This window comes from Garra rufa, chromosome 11 (genome assembly GCF_049309525.1).
Source record: "Garra rufa chromosome 11, GarRuf1.0, whole genome shotgun sequence".
NCBI lineage: Eukaryota > Metazoa > Chordata > Actinopteri > Cypriniformes > Cyprinidae > Garra > Garra rufa.
In genome coordinates this window covers 19,344,036-19,367,003 of record NC_133371.1, presented here as the reverse complement: position 1 = coordinate 19,367,003, position 22,968 = coordinate 19,344,036, and the positions used below count along the sequence as shown (strand labels likewise).

General features: G+C 41.4%; 1 protein-coding gene across 1 annotated transcript in view; it reads left to right on the top strand.

Annotated features, from left to right (window-relative positions):
• tcf25 (TCF25 ribosome quality control complex subunit) overlaps positions 1-22,968 on the top strand; it is a 142,703-nt gene that overhangs the window by 49,635 nt on the left and 70,100 nt on the right. The window contains exons 7-11 of the mRNA XM_073850891.1: positions 7,240-7,370; positions 7,497-7,596; positions 7,960-8,053; positions 8,277-8,369; positions 9,972-10,077. Of these exons, the coding sequence (XP_073706992.1) occupies positions 7,240-7,370; positions 7,497-7,596; positions 7,960-8,053; positions 8,277-8,369; positions 9,972-10,077 (524 nt within the window). The remainder of the gene's footprint in view (positions 1-7,239; positions 7,371-7,496; positions 7,597-7,959; positions 8,054-8,276; positions 8,370-9,971; positions 10,078-22,968) is intronic.

Below are 22,968 nucleotides of genomic sequence, written 5' to 3'. Positions count from 1 at the left end.
TGATAAATTGATGATTATGAAAGATCGCGTTTACTCTTTCACTGTTTAACTTCCGAGCATAGACGTCTAAATATAAAACATGAGTGATGGGTGGTCTAATTTTACTTTACTTTTAGGCAATGTTTGAAAAGTATATAATATATAGTATATAAGTTCGTATAGAGTCTGGGAACGTGACGTCAGCAACGCAATGCATGTTGGGAAATTAGGTAACGGAGCTGCGGTGGACACTGTGTTGGATTGTGATCGTGAAGTTTTAGTCTCTTTATTCTGCACAAATAATAATTTTTGGTGAACTCTTATTGTGTTGTTAATTGCCACAATCGCACTCACGACCGGCATGTACGCAGACTGTCAAATGTTCGATTTTTCAGCTTTCCAGCTTGGACAAATCACCTTGGATCCCAAGTGTCCGAGTTAACAAAACAACGTCGCACGGTATATATGTATATGTGCATATGTGCCCCAGCGTTGTTATGAAACCATAAAGTAAGAAATTAATGCTGTCAAATCCGTTTCTCTCAAGGAATGTCATCCAACATAAACTTTTCTGTGTAAATATGTTCATGTATTGTGTATAGAAAAATGTAAATTATTTATATATACACTAACATTTGAAGTGGATTGATAGCTTTCATCAAAGTTGTCATAAAACATAAAATCATGTCTTAGGACAACTTTAACTTTTTTGATCCACTTCGAATGTTGACTACTAATATGTAGATATAGATATAACACATATATGTGTACTTATACTATACATATACATACACAAACAATGTTTTACAGCCTTCAGTTATGCCGCGTTCCAGGCAACCCGTGTTTTTCCAACCTTCTACCGGTGAAAGTGCACTGGAGCGGCAGTCAAACCGTGACTTCCCATCTGTGAACTCGTTTTAGATAATTTCCGAGCTCTGATATCACGTGCGGTGTTTATGCAAGTGGTACACGGTGGAAAAACAGACTTTAGGACAATATAACGTTGCATTCAAATTAATAATAATATAATAATAATAAATGCGCTCAGACAGTTTGGCACGACTTGCCTGGAACGCTACAAAGTCCTGATTTACGGGCTTTAAAACCTGCCTGGAACGCAGCATTAAACATGTATTAGCTGTTTTGCATATTGTATACCACCTTGCAGCAATACATTGAAAAACACGAACATTTCTGTATCCCTTTATTTGTGTATAACACATTGAAAGTAAATGTGTACAGTTCACAGTAACATAAGAATCAACAAAATTGAAAAGTTCAGTTCCATTACTACTATAGTGCAAACACAACAGGTGTAAGATGTAACAGTGCTGTAAACTTCAAGTATCAAGAACACAGGTAACAATACAGTAGGTAAAAAGGCAAATAACACCACAAACAAGGTAGGAAAACACCATCTGGGAACGTTACGTGCGGTAACTCATTTTGATCGTCCACCACTCTTTATGCTCGTAAGGATCGAGCCCGTTGATTATTTTTAGTTTTTCTAAATACCTCAGCTTTGAAACTTCATTAAGCTTTTTTCGGTATGGAAGATTTAACTTTTCCTTGGATCGGTGCATTGTTTTTTTTTTTCTTTTTAATATTACTATCTTGTAATACTGACGGCTGACGACGTTACCTAAAACATGGCGGCGACTACTCATAATTCAATGCGCAGTGACGTAGTTTGCCAAGCTCTATAACAAGAAAAGGCGTCTTGAACACTCACCGTGTCTATCGGTAGGCTTCCTATTCAGCAGACTGAATTTTCCTGCTTAGGCTGCTGGGGCGATTGGTATGAACCCTTATAGGGGTGGTCACAGGTTAATTTTATATTTATATTAATTTACTATTTTTACTATGAGTAATATTTAAGATACAGATCAGTGTGAACAATTTACCACTATTTACAAGGAAGACCCCCCTTACATCTTGTGTTTATGTCCTTCAGGGGGGATAAAGCATTAATTAGGGGGGTCAGACCCCCCCCAAACCCCCCCGTAATTCGCACCCTGGTTTAAATAAGAATAACAAAGTTTTAGATGATTTTTTTTTTTTCCACCAACTTTGACGGAGCTGGGTGAAAACATGTCTTACTCCATGTGCTACTCTCTAGCGCCCCCAGTTATATTTAATTTTAATGAGTGAAACAAGTATTTGATCCGCTATCAGTCAGCAAGATTTCTGCCTGCCAGGTGTCTTTTGTACAGGTAAGGAGCTGAGATTAGGAGCACTCTCTTAAAGGAAGTCCTTTAAGAACTTCTAACTGAAATCCTGCAGCGCCTGCAAGGTCTCCCTGCTCAGGAAAGCACATGCATATGCCCGTCTGAAGTTTGCCAAAGAACATCTGAACAATTCAGAATGATTTGGAGGAGGAGGAATGCTACCTATGACCCCAAGAACACTATCCCCAAGTCAAACATGGAGGTGGAAACATTATGCTTTGGGAGTGTTTGGAAGGGGACAGGACAACTGCACCACATCAAAGGGACAATGGACAGGGCATTGAAAATAGGTTCGTTGATGGGTATGACCCAAAACACACAGCCAAGGCAACAAAGGAGTGGCTCAAGAAGAAGCACATTAAGGTTCTGGAGTGGCCTAGCCAGTCTCCAGACCTTAATCCCATAGAAAATCTGTGAAGGGAGCTGAAGGTTCAAGTTGCCAAACGTCAGCCTCGAAACCTTAATCACTTGGAGAGGATCTGCAAAGAGGAGTGGGACAAAATCCCTCCTGAGATGTGTGCAAACCTGGTGGCCAACTACAAGGAACGTCTGTCGTGTGATTTGTCAACAAGGGTTTTGCGAAGTCATTTTTTGCAAAGGGGTCAAATACTATACTTTTCTGTAGTGATGTTCCGATTGATCGTGCTTGAATGTAAATGAATGTATCTTTCTATACCCGTCATATTGCAATAATGTTACCGTTGTATGTCTGATTATAGCCATTAGTTCATGTTGCAGTTCAGTTCATATAGAATGAGGAGAAACGGTGCGCGTGTAATTCACGTGCGTATGTTTAGCGCCATTTTATCGCATCGTCATTCTAATGAACGCATATAGATGTTACTGAGGTGAATGTTTATGTTTACTATTTACAGACTGATTCTGATATATCATATTTAATTAAGCCTAAACCACATTTTATACCTTTATCCTAATGACTGCAATGCTGGATAATATAATCCTTACTTCATCTTAAAAAGCAGCTACAAATAACAAGCAAAGAACATAGCCTAGTCTAGTGCGAGGTGCACTTTAATATAAATAAATCTCTTATCCATGCGGCGCGTTAAGGCGACGTGGCCACTCTATGCGTGTTTATATCACGACAAGTTTCTGAAGCATCCCAGAACCGACTCTCTGCACTGCATCGCTAAAGTTAGGTGCCTTTTTTTACGGATAATAATAATAATCGTCTTGCTATCGTCAAACCCTGCTGAAAAAAACAGCATATGCTGGTTAGGTATGTTTTGGTGCTGGGATGCTGGTTTTTGCTGGTTTATGCTGGTCCTTTGCTGGTTCATGCTGGTTCTTTTGCTGTTTAATGCTGGTCCTTTGCTGGTTTATGCTGGTCCTTGACCAGCAACATGACCAGCATAAACCAGCAAAGGACCAACATCAGCAACTGGCGATATCTCTAACTTTCGTCGATACATGATACTATCGTCTATAACCCTAACTTGGTGTTTCTTCAAGATCTTGACTGTAGCCTATTTCTACAGTTTTTCTTTTCAATATAGTTAATTCAGAGTTAGTTTCATTTCTACAAATGGTGCAAACTCTGCTAGATTATAGATCAAAGATTCCCATTCCTCTGCCATTCTGTGATCGGCAGTGATCTGCAATCGGCAGATCATGATCTTGGTGATCGGTAATCGGTGATCGGCCCCAAAAATGCTGATCGGAGCATCTCTACTTTTCTGGATTTTTTTCTGGATGTCATTATGTCTCTCAGTGTTCAGAAAAACCTACCATTAAAATTATAGACTGACCATTTCTTTGTCAGTGGGCCAACGTACAAAATCAGCAAGGGATCAAATAATTTTTTTCCTCACTGTAAATGTGGACTTCAAAGATTTCTCATCCTGTTGCACCCTCTATAGGACCAACGACTAGTCAACGTCAGGCTTAAAGCGTCATGGTAGAGCATTGTAGTAGACTAGTCTGTGCAACCCCTACTTACCAGTAAAAAAAGAATTTTTTTTGCCTTTTCTACATGTAAAAACACCAAGGGAAGCAGTTCCCAGAAATGACGAGAAGACGTCGGATAGTAAATTTGTTAACTAAAATGTCACTGATTAAACCCACTACCTCACTCAATAAAAGAATCATATTGCTGTGTGTTTTTGAAAGTTTTGATTTTGTTTTGGTTGGGCACCGATCCCCCAACTGCTCCGTGGGCGCCGCAGCAATGGCTGCCCACTGCTCCGGGTGTGTGTTCACGGTGTGTGTGTGTTCACTACTGTGTGTGTGCACTTGGATGGGTTAAATGCAGAGCACAAATTCCTAGTATGGGTCACCATACTTGGCCTCACTTCACCTCCTTTCCTTTCCTCCTTTCTTCTTTCTTTAATAATTAATGCTGTGGTCTGTAAGATTTGCCTCTTTGTCCACTCATTTTAGTGGTAGATGAATAAACAGAAGATGGAACTGCTTTTATTAGTTTAACGTGACTAATAAACACACGATTATGACAATATATGGTTTATACGAGTTTCTCTTATTACAATTTTCATTACAATAAAGTGTATTTATAATGCAATGCTAATCAACATAGCCTTTATCTCTGCTTAGAACGATATAAAATAATGTGTTGCGAGCCTTCTGTGTAAGACGCCATCATCTTGCAGAATGATTTATTTCAAACACTCGACTGATGTTATGTTTCAGTGTTAAGTGAGTTTGGAGTTATTGGTGTTATTATTTTCCAAGATCTTCCCATCTGTGGACCTTTGATAGATGTGGACAATCAGATGCCTCATTATTAAATGTGGTATTTTGTTTGCCAAGAGGTTAAAAAATGCTTTGCATGTTCGGAAAGATGTTTGATGCATGTTGCTTTTTCAAATGCACATTATAAGTGACTCAAACATGCTGTGCTTTCAGATGGAGCAGCGTTTACAACACGGAGCTGTTCTTTACTGACAAGCAATGCATAACAGCTTTCATAATCACAGACCAATTTCATAATCGCTGATAAATCGTTGATAAACCAGATGATTTGATAGCAATTTCGGTCAGTCGTGCAGCCCTATGAAAAGCACAAAATTTAAGCTGACTGTGCATTTTTTTTTTCTAGTTTCATTTTCTTTTTTAAACTGCCCAAATTAGATAATTCTTTTTTTTTTTTTTAGATAAATTCAGTTAAAAGTTTGAAATTTAAAATAAGTCTGCCATTGTGTGTAGGATATTGTGCTATGAAAATTAACCTGAATAAACAAAGTAGCATTCAAGTAGTATGCTTTTAAATTTTATTTTAAAAAGTATCTTCCTAATAATATGAATATAATTCAGCATATCAAAGGTGCTTAAAATATGTATTGTAAAAACACAAATACATGAGTGTGCAAACATTTAGGTAAGATGATATTTTTGTAATTTTTTTAAATGTATAAAAGTAACTTCCCTCAGGAGGTAGTTTGAGATGCATTTCAGATGCAACTGGACAAGTGTAAATGCATATGGTTGTTGAAGCCACATGTATAAATTGTATTTAATTTTATTTCAACTTGGTCAGAATAATATCAAGTATACATGCATACCCTTCAGAGTATACTCTATTGGCTGAGCGTAGATAGACTTGTTTGGTCCGTTAAATAGTGGACCTTTGTTTTTAAATGCTCAAAATGGAGATGTTTTAGTATGGTTTCTTGTTTATATTAAAAACTTAATGTGAGACAAGTGTGGTATGTATCGACAAGGGGAGGTGCCAATAAAAGGTCCGTACACCATACTAATCAAGCAATACAGCCGTTTATTGATGTAAAATACAGCTGATCAAATTATGATAATAATAGTCAATAATGATAATATCAATAATGAACAAGTAAAAGCATAAAAGGATAGACAAAGCTGGATAGTTATATTCTGAAATCCAAGCAAAATAGGAAAATAAAGACCATATTTACAACTCAGAGACGTGCCATCATCTCCACTCTCTAAGACTGGGGAGCCCGTTGCAGTCACCGTGGAAGACCAACACGTAGGCTATGTCCGAGAAATGCCGGGCGATGTGTACTTATCCCACGGATGAGCTTCCACTGTGCCAGCAAAAAGTCCCATCTTTTATACTTTAAATTTAGGTGCAGTTAAGACAACCTCCAAGTGAGAGAGAGAGAATCAATTTGATCAGGCTTGACCGTCTCCCCACGTGGGTGCACATTATTCTAATTTCAAGAAATGATGGTAAAACTTATCTGAAGGCCGAAGCCAACACTTTCCCAGGAGACCAGATGTTCTCGGGAGAATAGTGGTGCTGAGTTGCACCAGTCATATTCTTTGAAGCCCCCTCCCTCTATGCTCACACTCCCTCTGTGTTGATCATCTCCGTTGAGCGCCCAAAAAGCACAAAAATGACCCATATGTTACAGGAGACGATGACATAGTCAGAATTTTTCCACTTTGTATCTTTAATTCCTGTTCATTTTTAATTAGCATTTTCTACCTTTTTTATGGTAAAGAAACAAGAACCAAGAATTGATTCTTTTTAACCCCAACCCTAACTGAGTTCTCATTAAAAAGTACTGAAACTTAATGTTTTTGGTTTAACATTACTTAAATGTTTGCATTCTACTAGGCAAAAGAAATAGCTTTACCTGAGTTGTGAGCTTGCAGTCTGAAATGGATGTAATGAGAGAAAAAAGACTGGGTGGTGCTTTATTTTTTATATATATGTTTTTTTTTAGTATTTTTGTATGGTTTATAGCTGGGACCATTAGTAAAGTGCATACCACATTAGTGCACACCAAAACCCCATTTTCTCCCACAGTTGTACAGCATGTGTGTTACATTATGAAAGATGATGAATTTTGTCATTATTTGTTATTATTGTGCAGCCCTAATTTAATTATTATATTTAATTATATTAATTAGTTATTAATGACCTGTGTGAATTTAATGATTTTTATTCTAAGTTAACACAACAGTGTAATATATTTCTGTAGGCTATTTTGTTGTGAGCAGTGCATTTGTGAGAACCCTTTGTATTTTAATGCTGTTAAAGCAAATTAAAAATCACTGTCGTTGCATTTCTTAGGTATCTCCATGACTCTACTGGAGTCTAAAGACGGCATTCAGCATTTCACCTTTGAACATAATCGTGACTATCAGCAAGTCCAGTTCAAGTTTTTTGATGCGGTCGAGTCAATGGACCCCAATAACTTTGTGGTAATTTTTTTCTGATATGTTATTTACCATAAACTAAAGATTTTTTTTTATTATTTTTGGATGCAGACATGAGCAACAGATGTTTTAGCTGTGTATGATGACACTGTTTCTTTGTTTTTCCTTCAGGTTCTCCTGCAACTCAACCCGTATCATATTGATTCACTTCTGCAGCTGTCAGATGTATGTCGCATGCAAGAAGATCAAGAGACTGCCAGAGATCTCATCGGTGAGGAAGTTCACTGATGCACTAAATATGAGACCAGTGACATGTATGGGCCAGTATTTTACAAAAAAGCTCACCAGGCTCTCTAGACTTACAATTTTTAGGAGCACTTGTACTCCTAATTTAAATGTATTTAGGAGCACAGGCAAAAATTTAGTAACACAGTTAAAGTCCAGTGTTAATTATTAATTTTTTAGAGCAGCTCATGTTAACTGTTTTACCTGTTATGGTATGGAAAGTTGTATTTTCAAATGCACATTATAAGAGATAGAAACTCAGAGATAATTAATTTTTTAAATATACAAGATAATGTGTTTTAAATAGAAGGGAATATACAGCATTTGTTTGTTTTGTTCATCTCTACAGAAAGGGCTTTATATAGTTTTGAGTGTGCATTCCACCCTGTGTTCAGCCTGACGTCAGGCACGTGTCGACTGGACTACCGCCGACCAGAAAACAGGTGAGACTTTCTTTATTACAGTCATCATCGTTTTGCAGTTGCCCTGAAATACATGCAGTACACTAATTCTTGTTGATATTAACATTTATATTGTTACTATTTATCAATGTTGTTGTTGTTGTTGTTGTTGTTGTTGTTTTTTCTTGGAGCATTAAGAGCTTTCCGTTTTGAGAAAGCATAACTTTTGACAATCTCTCTCACTCTCGTTATTTTGTTTCTACAGGGCCTTTTATTTAGTGCTGTTCAAGCATATGATATTTCTGGAGAAGAGAGGTTGTCCACGCACAGCCCTAGAGTACTGCAAACTGATTCTGAGGTACCAGCCCACATCAGATCAATAAAATAAATGTATCCCATTTATAAGACAAAATCCATCATCCAGGGGTAGTCATAGATAGCCAGATGTATTGTAAAACACAGGGATGTGATTTTTCCGGTTTAATCCGGAATTCCGGATTTTTCGACCTGAAAATGTGACCTATGTCACGTATTTGCGACCGTTCGCAAATGGCGGATGGCGAAGTATTCCGGACCGCAAGATGCGTCCATGCCGACCGTGAAAGCTTTTGACATAATAAAAAAAATGCCAAACGCTATTTCTAATAAATACATTTATATCAAGCACACTAGGGTCAGCGTTTGGGTACAATCTGTGCAGTGAGGAGAGCAGAGATCGGCAGACAGATGTAGCTTTCAGTGAGTGAAAAACGTAGATGGAAAAATGCATTATTTTGGGGTTACGTCGCAAAATATTGTAAATATAATTTTTATACTGTATTTTCATACATATTTATATTTTTAACCACGACGGTGAGCCAATGGATATCACACAAGCAACGTGAAAACTGCATATATTAAAGTGAAAGTAAAAACAGCGCTTTCAGCGTCTAATGTGCACATTCTCTAAGAGACAATGATAGACGAATATACTTCATATGCTGATATTAATTTACTTCCCTAATATTTCTCTTCTGCAAAATAAAAAGAAACGTATTTTGTTTAGGCTAGGGTTTTTGAAAGTCGGTTCTTGAAATAAAGCTCTTCATTTTTATTGATGACTGTAGTGTTATTAGGGGTTAAGAAAGACTTAATTATTTCAGGTTGTCTTAAATGTGGGGACTGAAAGGCAAGAATTGCGATTAAACTTTATAAGGTTATCCATTGAATAAATATGAGCGCTGCGCGTTTCAAAGTCAGCTGCGGCGCTGTTTTGTGTATCATTCTGATAGCGCCTCCTGCTGGAAGAGAATGATCTGACATTTTTAATCAGCTCGTACGTCTACTGTTGTCAAAAAGACCAATGTAAACATGGTTTTAAGCACCAAACACGTAGAGTTGTAAATGTTATCTGACGGATCGACAAGATCATGTGTTATACAAATTTAAACAATTAAGGAAATAAAATATATGTTAATTAATATAATACTTGATTGACAATAATTGTTTAAATTAATATAAGAATTGAAGGACTCTTGAAGGCTGAAATGTGAATTTTATAATTTAAGAAATCTTTTTTGTTTTGTGAAATCTGCATCTCAATTGATAATCATGCTTTTTACAGTCATTTTAATAATTTATTTATTTATTAATTAAATTTTGTTCAGGTCTTTAAAAAAGTATTTAAATGTGTAGAATTTAAGATAAAATATGCTGCAGATACGCTGGTCTCGCAAAAAAAAACAACAACAAAAAAAAAACATAGTTTTTTATATATAATTGTCTGGACCTCGGCTGGTGCGCAGGGTTCATTACTGGACCTTGAGCCGTTTTAGTTGAAGACCCCTGGATTAGATGATCGATTTTGAGTGGGGGGGGGGGGTATATTTTCCTGTCTTTGTATATTTTCCTGCTTTTTTGTCATGCCTGAAAACATGACAGGCCATTTTTTTTTTTTTAAACCTTTTAAATATGCTTCCAGTCTGGATCCAGATGATGACCCTCTCTGCATGCTGCTGATCTTTGACTTCCTTTGCCTGCGCTGTCGCGAATACAACACCCTCATCCGACTCTATGAGGAATGGGAGGTAAAGAACTCCTTGTTACTCGTCAATAGGCTTTTCATCAAATTTGTGCTTATTGTGCTTATAAAAAAAGGAATGCACACCACAATTATTTTACTTCAAAGTCACTTAATCTTAAGTGGTCCAGTGGAGATTGTTTGAATTAATTGATTACCTCTATGTATTGGTATTGCAAAACCACCATTTTTTTTAAATAATACTTGGTTTAATTACAGTGACCATCTTTGTGTCATAGTCCACAACAAATTTTGGTTATACAGTTATTTAAGGAACTTATTTCAGCTCAGTATGGTCTAAGCTCCTTAAGAGGTACTGCTACTAGAAGTGTCTTTAGTCACGTTTTTGAGAAATTAACAAATGTGATATAAAAAGTAACAAATAATAAAAATTACAACTAAGTAATTGTTTATGATTGACATACAATGAATGTGTCTCTCAACTACTGTATGTAATGTCATCACTTAAAGCATCTGTGCCATAAAAGTAAGATGTGCTGCCCTGAATAATTAAGAGAGCCAAAGTGAGCCCAGAGCAGTATACTTAAAGTTCTGGAGGACATATTAAGTACTAGAATATTATACATTTGTTAAATTAAATCTAGGGTGTACTTATTTCTGCAAAATCCTTCATTTAAACAAAATTGGCAAATTGACCTATTTTACAGAAAACATTGGCATATTTTTTAAGTATATGTTTAATACATTTTAATTTATCCATCTTTCCATGAATTATATTAGTGATCATTAAGAAAATACATCTTTTATATTTATTCAGAGAGAGAAACTATTTAGTATGAAATATGCACAAAAGCAGAAAAAATCGGAATGGGAGGACCACATTGTCACACCACATGGACTGTCTGTTTGGTTTTGCCCATTGTTTCTATCGCCACCTGCTCCGCCTTTGTTGGTCGCCCCCTGGAGTCGTCAGCCCTACCTCCACCATGGCTCCTCCCTCCGTCGGCTCCGCCGTGGGATACTCCTCCCGGGAGTCCGTCCTCCGCCGAAGCCTTCTCCGCCGAAGCCTTCTCCTTGCTAGACTTTTTTTTGTTTTTTCCTTTTGACGGTGCGGGGTCGCGCCTACCAGGAGGGGGTGTAATGTCACACCCCATGGACTGTCTGTTTGGTTTTGCCCATTATTTCACCCCCATGTTGGACTGTTGTATTTGGTTTTTCCCTCTGCCCATATTTGGTCCCTCCTGTTTCTGTCCTTGTCATGTGCACTACTTATCAAATTATCCACACCTGCCTTGTCTTATTATCTTGTCTATTTAGCTGTTTTTTGTCTTTCTTGTGCGATATTAACATTATGTTGGATGTGTGTTCACCTGTCTCCCTGTCTGCATTTCTCTGTTTGATTTACCTTTTGTGGATTTTATTAACTCTAAAGCTCTCCTTGGGGTCAGGCTGACCTCACTGGATTTTTCCTTCATTTAAAAAAAAAAAAAAAATCCCTTCATCTCTGGGGCATAAGACTCTGTGACTTTTCCTAAATAATCAATCTAAAAACACACAAAAAAATCCAGACTTGATTCGGTTGTTCTAAAGGTGTGTAAAAAAAAAAATACCGTTCCCTGTCGATACTACACTCGTACTCAGGGTGGCCGCGGATCCTTAAGTCTTAAAAAGTCTTAAATTCCGTTGTCCTAAAATAAGGCCTTTAAATGTCTTAATTTGTCTTAAATCTAAATCCAAGGGTCTTAATTTTTTAATCTTAATTTTAGAGGGAATTTCTCCACAGGGCTTAAAGTATTCCGGCACCGTGCCGGATCTCCGGCGTGCGGCCGTGTGGGGAAAAATTATAATATTTTAGAGCCTGCGCATGCGATTTAATATTTTCGAGCCAATTTATTTCACCTACCAATCATATGAGAGGAACGCAGCTTTAACTAACGTTACAAGCCTATCAGAAGCAGAGAAGGGCGGGTCCTTGCAACAGTTTGATTGACACCCATACGTCAATGTCACTTTAGCGTTGTCGGAGAAAAAAAATGGAGCGCAAGTTTATGAAGCCTGGGGATGATGCCCTAGCAATAGATAAAGGACTCAAAAATAAATGGCGCTGGGCGTGGATTGAAGAAAGTAGAGATGGCGAGCCTTTTGGCAGTTGGTGCAAGAAACTGAGAGAGCCCAGGGCTTGTTTCTGCACGATTTGCTCGAGGAAGCTACTGTATGCCAGCAGCGGTAAGAAAGTGCTTGCTCGTCATAATTTAGACTCCGGTCATAGAGCCGCTGTCCGTGCACTCAAACTTACCACGACGTTGCCGGGAGCAACTGTTACAGTTGACACACCGTTGTCTATGACTATGACTGACTGTGTCTGCGATTTAAAAATACGTTTGTGCACATTTATAGCAGAACATGATTTGTCATTCAGAACTTCGCAGCCACTGGTCACCATGTGTAAAAAACTGGCAGAAGAGTCCAGTTTTTTAAGCTCGTTACTTTATTTTTGTTATTATCGTTAATATTTGAAGTAAGTCCTTCTGTGCGGTTTCTCTCCACCCCATAAAAAAAATCAGGCTCAAATTAGGCTAACGTTAGCTAGCTATCGATATTTATCTTAAAGGACATCTTAATCGTATTCTTGATAATCACTAACTTGCCTTTGTAGTCATGAACACATTTTTAAAATCTTGCATTATTTCAAAGCCTTTATTATTTTCTAACTCTACAGCTGTGAAATAAAATGTACTTCAAGGACTCACTTTTCATTCATAAAAAGGGCATCGGAAAAAATGACTTTTCACGGAAAACAACGTCTATTTTTTGGCTAACATAATATGGAATTACCCATATAACCATTAGATGGCAGCAGAGGATTATTTATTATGCAGCTGTCTCTCCCTATATTTTTCAAGATGTCTTGCTTTCGATTTATTATAAAATTACTAGTATAATAAATTGTAGTACTTTTATAGTATAGCAAGTGCAAAAAGTCACACACAAACAGCCTATAAGGGTGAATTATTTAAATACTAATATATAGTTCACTACAAATACGTTAAATATTTAAGGTTTAATAATTAAATAATGCACTAATTATGAATCGATAGGAATTTGAAATATTTTATAAAATTTAATAACTACATCTTTCAAGTTTTATCTTGGTCTTAAATTTTGTTTGAAAATGGTATTAAAAAGTCTTAAAATGTCTTAAATTTAACTTGGTCAAACCTGTAGACACCCTGGTACTGCGTCGTAAGACGCTTATGGGGAAAAAGTTCCTTTTTCTCCTGAGACTGAAGTATTTCAATAACGCAGTGTAACTGCACGACCATTGGTTTGTGCAGTGAGATGAAAACAAACCAATGGCTCGGAGCCTGTGGCAATGATTCGCGCCCGAACGCGCCAAAAGAGGCGGAGAATTCGGCTATATAAGCGTGCATTTCGCCACAGGATCTCAGATCCTTCTCCTTCAGCGACGACTTCACATCTTTGCTGACATTGACTGACCTTCGCTCGAGAAAGAAGCCTCTCGCCGTTGAAGAGCCTCGCAGCGGATCCGCCTGCTCGTCCTTTGACGCTTGAAGCAGCTGACAGCGATTCCCTGCCGCGATCCGGCGATAGAAGAAGCTTATTCCAAAAGAGCAAATTTTATTGGCGTTGTTGCAAATGCCACGACGACTTCACATCTTTGCTGACATTGACTGACCTTCGCTCGAGAAAGAAGCTTCTCGCCGTTGAAGAGCCTCGCAGCGGATCCGCCTGCTCGTCCTTTGACGCTTGAAGCAGCTGACAGCGATTCCCTGCCGCGATCCGGCGATAGAAGAAGCTTATTCCAAAAGAGCAAATTTTATTGGCGTTGTTGCAAATGCCACAGCGTTTCTGTCGCTCGCTGTTGATAGTCACGCTGAGTGCGTCTCGTGTTTGGGCTCCGCCCATGCCGAGGCTGCGCTCGCTGAGACAGATTGTTCCCATTGCGGGGACATGAGTCTCGCCTCTTTGCGCTCGAGGCTGGCTTTCTTTTCAGAGAGCGACCCCGCCCCTCGCGCCCTCCCGCTTTCTTCTTCACAAGAGCCTGTGAAGAAAAAGCAGCGGGGCAGAGCGACTCAGCGCACAGTGACTGGTGAGCTCACGCCGGCTGATCCCCCGCGTGCCTCACCTTCACCACAGGAAGAGGAATCTCCTGTCCTCTTTATTCACCCTGACCAAAATCCCTCGGCTGCTGCGAGCGATCTGGTTTCGTTTGGAGTGAGTGAGGAGGAAGCCATGGATGACAGTATGTCTCTGGCTGCATCTGATGGAGAAGAGATGTCGGGCTCGCCGCTTGACCCCGCCCCCTTTCCATCTGGTCAATCCAGCACCGCCAGCGCTGGTATGGACGCCGAGCTGTTCCGCGTCTTATCAAAAGCTGTTGAAGAGGTGGAACTGGATTGGTCTCCTCCTGAGGAGCCTGTACGGAGTCGATTGGACGAGTGGTTTTTGCCGGGTCGCCGCCAAGCCCCTCGTCAACGAGCTTCATCGTTCTTTCCTGAAGTGCACGGTGAAATCTCCAAATCCTGGCGTGCTCCGTACTCCGCCCGCCTTCGTACCTCTTCTTCCTCCGCCCTCACGACGGTCGACGGCGCTGAAGAAAGAGGATACGACAAGTTGCCCCCCCTGGATGAATCTGTGGCCGCGCATCTGTGCCCGCCCACTGCCATCGGCTGGAAGGCAAAGGCAACTCACCCGTCCAAGCCATGCAGGACCACTTCAGCCCTTGCTGGACGGGCTTATTCTTCGCCTGGACAGGCAGCATCAGCACTGCATTCTATGGCGGTCCTCCAAGTTTACCAGGCAAAACTCCTCCGCGGTATGGATGAGGCTGGTATGGATGACGCTGCGTTCCGTGAGTTACGCAGCGCGACCGACCTGGCGTTGCGTGCAACTAAGATGACGGCACAGGCGATTGGTAGATCGATGGCCAGCTTGGTGGTGCTGGAGCGCCACTTATGGCTTAACTTGACGGAAATCAAGGACGCTGACAAAGTCGCCTTCCTTGACTCCCCCATCTCTCCTACCGGTCTGTTCGGTCCAGCAGTAGAGGGGTTCGCGGAGCGCTTCACCGCTGCTCAGAAGTCGTCCCAGGCCATGCGACACTTCCTGCCGAAGCGCACAAGCTCTGCAACGGCTCCTAGTCGTCCTAAACCGGCTCCGACTCAGCAGCCTGCAAAGACCGCCCGGCCTGCTACTCAGCCAGCCCCCCAGGCGGAGCCACGTCAGCGCTCCCGCTCGGCCAGACGCTACCCGTTTCCTAGACGTCAGGGACCCCTACCCAAGATTGTGTTGTACCAGGCGCCTCCAGCGTCTTCCTGATTTAAAGTACAGGAAGAGGAAAGGGTCAAGTCTCGCCCAAGCCGGACCAGCCCTCAAAACGGCTCTCGTCAGCCTCCAAACACCCCGTTCTGTTCTGGGTACAGAGTGCTGTGTGACTGTAAAAAATACAGCTGTAACTCACGGGCCCCTTCTGTCAGCGCCCTTACAGCTCACCGCTGTGATAGCGGGAAAAATAAAAAACAAACATTTTCAAAAAGAGAGCAAATTTCCTCTTCCAGAGTTGTTAAGCGGCACCCAACCGCTCAAACCAATGCAACCCCTCAGCACACGGGCCGAGGCTTGGAAAGCCATCCCCGGGGTGTCGAAATGGGTTATGGGCATAATAGAACGAGGTTATACACTGCAGTTCGCTCGAAGACCACCCCGCTTTCACGGAGTGGTCTCCACCTCAGTTCACAGCAAAAACATTTTTGCGTACAGAGGTGAGGAATCTGCTGGCAAAAGGTGCCGTGGAAACGGTTCCACCAGCACAGAGCGAGTCAGGCTATTACAGCCGCTACTTCCTCGTCCCAAAAAAGGATGGCGGTCTGAGACCCATCCTCGACCTCAGGCGTTTGAATTGCGCCCTCATGAGACTGCCATTCAAAATGCTCACGCTAAAACAGATCCTTTCGCAAATACGCACAAAGGACTGGTTTTGCTCGCTGGATCTGAAAGATGCATACTTTCACATCCAGATTGCCCCCCACCACAGGCAATTCTTGAGATTTGCCTTCGAGGGAGTGGCTTATCAATATACAGTCCTTCCGTTCGGACTGTCTCTAGCTCCTCGCACATTTACAAAGTGCATGTTCGCAGGTCTTTCCCCCTGAGGCAGAAGGGAATCCGCGTCTTGAACTACCTCGACGACTGGCTCATCTTGGCCCAGTCAGAGAACGAGCTAATACATCACAGATCCGTGATCCTCAGCCACTTGCAATGCCTAGGACTCAGGGTCAATTTTGCCAAGAGCGCTCTGTCTCCCAGCCAACGTATTGCGTTCCTGGGAGCAGTTTTCGACTCCATTCAAATGAAGGCAATGGTTGCGCCGCAGCGAGCTCAAGCCATCCGAAAGCTCGCGGCCTCCTTCAAAATCGGAGCCCTTCGCCCTCTCAAAGCTTTTCAGAAGATGCTGGGTCTTATGGCTTCAGCATCTCCAGTACTCCAGCTGGGCCTACTTCAAATGCGCCCTCTGCAGTACTGGTTGAAACCGAAAGTTCCTCCTCAGGCCTGGCGTCTAGGACGCCTGCGCATCAAGGTAGATCAGACCTGTGTCACAGCTCTGACTCCTTGGAAGAGTTTTTCTTGGATGGAACAGGGCGTTCCCCTGGACATGGCGTGCAGAAGGAAGATGGTCTCGACAGATGCGTCCAACTCAGGTTGGGGAGCTCTGTGCGATGGCCAGCCGGCATTCGGCCAGTGGTCGAAAGCCGAAAAACGCCTTCACATCAACTGCCTAGAAATGCTAGCAGTGTGTTTAGGCCTCCATACACTTCTGCCAGTCTTAAAGGGACACCACGTCTTAGTCCGCTCGGACAACATGACGGTGGTGTCGTACATAAATCACCAGGGAGGTCTTTCGTCGAGACGCCTTTTCACATTAGTGGAACGTCTCTTGCGATGGGCTCAGCTCAACTTTCGCTCGCTCAGAGCAACTCATGTGCCTGGCAGGCTGAATCAAGGAGCAGACATGCTGTCTCGGAGCAACGTCTCCTCAGACGAATGGATGCTTCATCCCCAGACGATTCAGGAAATATGGGCGGTCTTTGGCAAGGCTCAGGTAGACCTTTTCGCCTCAAAAGACAATTGTCACTGCCCAATTTATTTTTCAAAGGAGCAGGATGCATTGGCCCACGACTGGCCCAATCTCCTGTTATATGCTTTTCCCCCGATCGCCCTGATACCACACGTAGTCAGGCGGGTCAGGGAACAAAGACTCAAAATCCTGCTAGTGGCCCCCTTCTGGCAGAACCAACATTGGTTCCCAGATCTCCACCGGCTGCTGTCATCAGCACCGTGGCCTGTTCCGTTGAGACGAGATCTCTTAACGCAGGCGAACAAAACGCTTTGGCACCCCCAACCGGAACTGTGGGCGCTGCACGTCTGGTCTCTCGACGGGAGCCTTTAGATCTCCCCGAGACCATTTAAATACTATTTCTGAGGCCAGAGCACCCTCTACCAGGCGACTCTATGGACTCAAGTGGTCTGTCTTTTCCGCCTGGTGTTCCACCCACGGTGCAGACCCGAGTTTGTGTGACATATCATTGATTTTGTCATTTCTTCAGGAGCTGTTGGACAAGGGACGTTCTCCCTCCACGCTCAGCGTTTATGTGGCGGCCATAGCGGCATTTCATGTCCCTATGGACGGTCAGTCTGTGGGAAAGAACGATCTGATCGTTCGCTTTCTGAAGGGGTCGAGAAGGCTCAACCCTCCTCGCCCCGTCACAGTTCCTACTTGGGACCTACCCACAGTACTGAGAGCTCTGAAGAGCCCTCCATTTGAGCCGCTGCAGTCTGTTGACCTTCGACCTCTAACGCTAAAAACTGCCCTGCTGCTAGCATTGGCATCAGTCAAGCCTATGGGCGACCTACAGGCTCTATCCATAAATCCTGTATGCCTGGAATTCGGGCCAAATGACTCTAAAGTCATCCTGAAGCCGAGATGCGGCTATGTACCTAAGAGTCTCTCAACACCATTTAGAGACCAGGTTATCTCTCTCTTGGCACTTCCCCCCTCGGAGCAAGACCAAGGCTTTAATCCCCTCTGCCCCGTGAGAGCATTGAGGTGTTATTTGGAGCGTTCGGCTTCTTTTAGGAAGTCAGAATAGCTCTTTGTATGTTTTGGAGGCCACAACAAGGGGTTATCGGTCACAAAACATAGACTATCCAAGTGGATAGTGGAAGCTATAATGCTGGCTTACTCTTCTTTGGGTCTGCCATGTCCCATGGGGGTAAGAGCCCATTCGACTAGAGGCGTCGCCTCGTCATGGGCCCGGTCCAGCGGAGTATCCATTGCAGAAATATGTGCGGCGGCAGGCTGGGCCTCACCTTCCACATTTGCTAGGTTTTATAATCTAGATGTCCCTGTCTTGCAGACTAGGGTCCTTTCTGCATGAGGAATTCTGTTACCAGTATTGCTATGTATGCACTTGGCCTCTGGGAGTTTCCAAGTGTATCGTTTTTCCTTGGAACGGAATGTTCATTAGGTTATCCTGATTGAGCAAATTGGCTCCTACTAGCCCATTCTGTGCTAGGGCCATACAGTCGTTCCTCTACCTTAGCAACGGCGGGATTGTACTGGTTCCCCATAAGCGTCTTACGACGCAGTACGAGTGTAGTATCGACAGGGAACGTACTCGGTTACTTTCGTAACCTCGGTTCCCTGAGATACGGGAACGAGTACTGCGTTGCTTGCCGTTGCTAAGTAGCTGCACGACTCAGTCGTCGATTCAGTCGAAGAACCTGAGATCCTGTGGCGAAATGCACGCTTATATAGCCGAATTCTCCGCCCCTTTTGGCGCGTTCGGGCGCGAATCATTGCCACAGGCTCGTGCAGCTCCGCTGCCGAGCCATTGGTTTGTTTTCCTCTCACTGCACAAACCAATGGTCGTGCAGTTACACTGCGTTATTGAAATACTTCAGTCTCAGGAGAAAAAGGAGCTTTTTCCCCATAAGCGTCTTACGACGCAGTACTCGTTCCCGTATCTCAGGGAACCGAGGTTACGAAAGTAACCGAGTACGTTTTCTCTCATTGGAGTAAGATTAACCCCACATTAAAAATGAGTGGGAAAAGTAAAAAAAAAAGCAATTTTTTTTTATTTCGTTTGTCCAAAAAAAGTAGTAAATCCAGTTTAAATCTGAAATAATTAACATTTAAATAAAGGCCTGGTCCTAGAGCATAAACTCAAAATGGAATGAACTTTCTATCTCTCTCTCACACACACACACACACCAACACTCACAAACACGTGTGTAACTGCAACAGGGAGCATTTATATAGAAATTGGCATAAAAAATCAACATACTGTCAGGTCCATAAATATTGGGACATCGACAAAATTCTAACATTTTTGGCTCTATACACCACAATGGTTTTGAAATGAAATGAAGATGTGCTTTAACCCCCTGGGGACGAAAAACGCCCTGGGGCGTTTTGAGGCAGTTTCCCAAAAGGAACTTTAATTACTTTGTCATTTCTGATTGTACAGATAAAAGCAGTACATCAATCGAATCTGTAAAGGGTCTACTTTTATTTGTATATACTCACAAAAACAAAAAAACATTGTGATTTTGCAAAATAAAGGAAACAAAAAGGGTGTGCTGTCTGCCGCGTTGATCTCCGTGATCTTCATTCAGAAACGCGTCATTAAAATAGACTATAACTCAGTTAATATACAACACAGAGACATGCGCAATATGTCTAGAGAAAGCCTGATGTCTATACTTTCAAAAGAAGTAAGTTTTATCAAAAACAAATATTCTGTGATAAAGTAATCAAAATGAAACCAACATGATGTCCAGTCTCTCTTATCTGCTTCATTAGTTTTAATTAGATCATGCCCACGAGCTATTCAAATCGTCCACGTGAGGGCGCCGCGCCAAAAGTAGACGCCCACATCACGGTAAACAAAGGAGAAAAACGTTTCTTTCAAGTTAGTCCTTGAAAGAAAGACTCGCTGTCAGGAATAAAACTTACTTCAGAAGATGAACATTATATGAGGCATGCGATCAAGCAGAGGAAATATTTACACAAGTAAGTTTTTTTCTTTTATTAGCCTACTTGTTAGTTGTTACTGTGACAGAATGTGCACACATTTTACCAGTTAAGACTTTTTGCTAACTATAATTCCTGACTACAGCAAGTAAAACATTATAAAGTATGTTTCATTTCACTGCATCTAAATGTCTCACGATGCCAGGATGCGCCGGCGCGTTTTGAGGCACGTTTTTTAATAATGCTAAAATGAATGTAAAATTCTCCGTCAGTTTTGATCGTACAAATACAACCAATACATCATTCAAAACTGTAGAGGGTCTATTTTTATTCGTATACACTCATAATAACAATAAAACTGTGTGCTTTTATAAAATTAAGAAAACAGACAGGGTACGCACTCTGCATTGTCTCTATCATTTCTTTTCACAGACACATAAATGAAACAATCTAAATCTCAGTGATTACGTGCCTCACAGACATAATACATATACGTATAGAAAGCTTGAAATGTTTACTTTTACATAAACCAATTCAAAAAAAAAAAAAAATTCTCTTTTTAGGTAATCTGTCTGAAAGTGTATGAAAGACTTCTGTGTTACTTTTGTTCCTAATAAAAAGTTTAACTGCACTCACAAGTTAATCTCAAGTTATTTTGCGTGATAGTTAAATATATTCATAATACGCTACAAACAATATATATTTATTTATTTATTTTGTCCTTACATCTTTCCTTCATTTTTTCCTTAGTTCCTCTCTGACATCTGACTGAATAGCTCAATTATGCGGCTCATTATGCAGGTCTTTGTCTTCTCAGGTGTAAATCACAGCATTATTCATGATCATTCACGCCTTCTCGCATACAGCCATTCTCAACAAAAAGTGTTTTGTGAAAACAAGTTAACTAGATGATTTTCACATCATTTGGTAGAAAAAACCTAGCCTACAACATTCAGTTTTCAAAAGTTCTGAACTCCAAAGTTCTGTATGTGTTTCAAGACCTTATTTCAGTGACTTCAAAAATTTAGTTTTTCACTAAGCACGCATAAACGTTGTTTTCTCAAAAACTCAAAAATGTAAATTCATGCTGCTTACATATTTTTGTAGTCCACTTTGTGCTGATTACAATGTGTTTAGATTTACGATATTAATATGTTTTTAACATATTGAAAAAAGCACAAATGTCAAGGCATGTCAAAATTTCTTCAGGGCCCCAAAACACCCTCAGACCCCAGAGGGTTAACTGCAGACTGTCAGCTTTAATTTGAGGGCATTTACATCCAAATCAGGTGAACGGTGTAGGAATTACAACAGTTTGCATGTGTGCCTCCCACTTGTTAAGGGACCAAAAGTAATGGGCAATTGGCTTCTCAGCTGTTCCATGGCCAGGTGTGTGTTATTCCCTCATTATCCAAATTACAGTGAGCAGATAAAAGGTCCAGAGTTCATTTCAAGTGTGCTATTTGCATTTGGAATCTGTTGCTGTCAACTCTCAAGATGAGATCCAAAGAGTTGTCACTATCAGTGAAGCAAGCCTAGCCTGGAAAAATCCAGACCCTAATCTATTAAGATTATGGGTCTGGCCTCAAGCAATGAAAAGGACCTAACTCGAGGGGCGGCACCAAGCATGCATTTGAAATTCTCACTGCACGCAATTGGATAACTCCAGACCAATCACAACAATACATGGTGTGACGTATCCAGAGCGACGGTGAACATAATAAGAGTGGATTTCAATGTTATAACATAAACAATGTGACAAGATTAATAACTATTAATTACTACAGCCGAATCAATCTCATTAAAACAATTAGGTCCGATCAAACTATTCATTAACTATCAACTAATATGTGGATGGACGCTAGCGTTTCATTCAGCAGCGAGACATATTGTCCTGTTCAAGTTAGGCTACTGTATTACTATTGAATAGTTCAGTTTTTCGTTACAGTAAGTTTACCAAGTGACTCTTACCATTTGTAAATGAGATGGACCTCATCCACCACAATCCCGATCAGGTTGTCCCGGTAGACCTTGTTCGATAACATTTATCACCACTTCGAATGCTATCTGGCATTTCCCGGTTCTGATCTGTTCCCCTTCATGGTCGCCCCATACGCTTAACTACCAGTGGAGCTAACTGATAGATTAAACGCTTGCCGTATCCAGTCGGCAAAACAGCAAAAACGTCCTTCTTGCAAAGGAACGATTCGAGCGCGGCTTTCTGTTCCTCTTTTGTAGCGGCCAAAGCCGTTTCAAACAACTGATTTTCATCTGTAGAATAGATCTCTTTCAATGTTTACTAAATGATTCCGTACGTCGCAGCGCGGTCGTCATCAGTTTAGCTCGCCTCTGGCCCGCCTACATCAGATACACCGATTTGATTGGTTCCCAGAATTGCTTACGTATTGCAGTAACATGCTTCATTGCTCGAGGCCAGAGTGTCTTGCACAGACAATTCAAATTGTGCTCTTGCGAGATCTCTGGATTTTCAGGGTAAAGCAAGCCATCATTAGGCTGAAAAAAACAAACCCATCAGAGAGATAGCAAAAACATTAGTGGCCAAAACAACTGTTTGGAACATTTTTAAAAAGATGCCAAAAGACCCGGAAGACCACGGAAAACAACTGTGGTGGATGACCAAAGAATTCTTTCCCTGGTGAAGAAAACACCATTCACAACAGCTGGCCAGATCAAGAACACTCTCCAGGAGGTAGGTGTATGTGTGTCAAAGTCAACAAGCAAGAGAAGACGTCACCAGAGTGAATACAGAGGGTTCACCACAAGATGTAAACCATTGGTGAGCCTCAAAAACAGGAAGGCCAGATTAGAGTTTGCCAAACGACATCTAAAAAAGCCTTCGCAGTTCTGGAACAACATCCTATG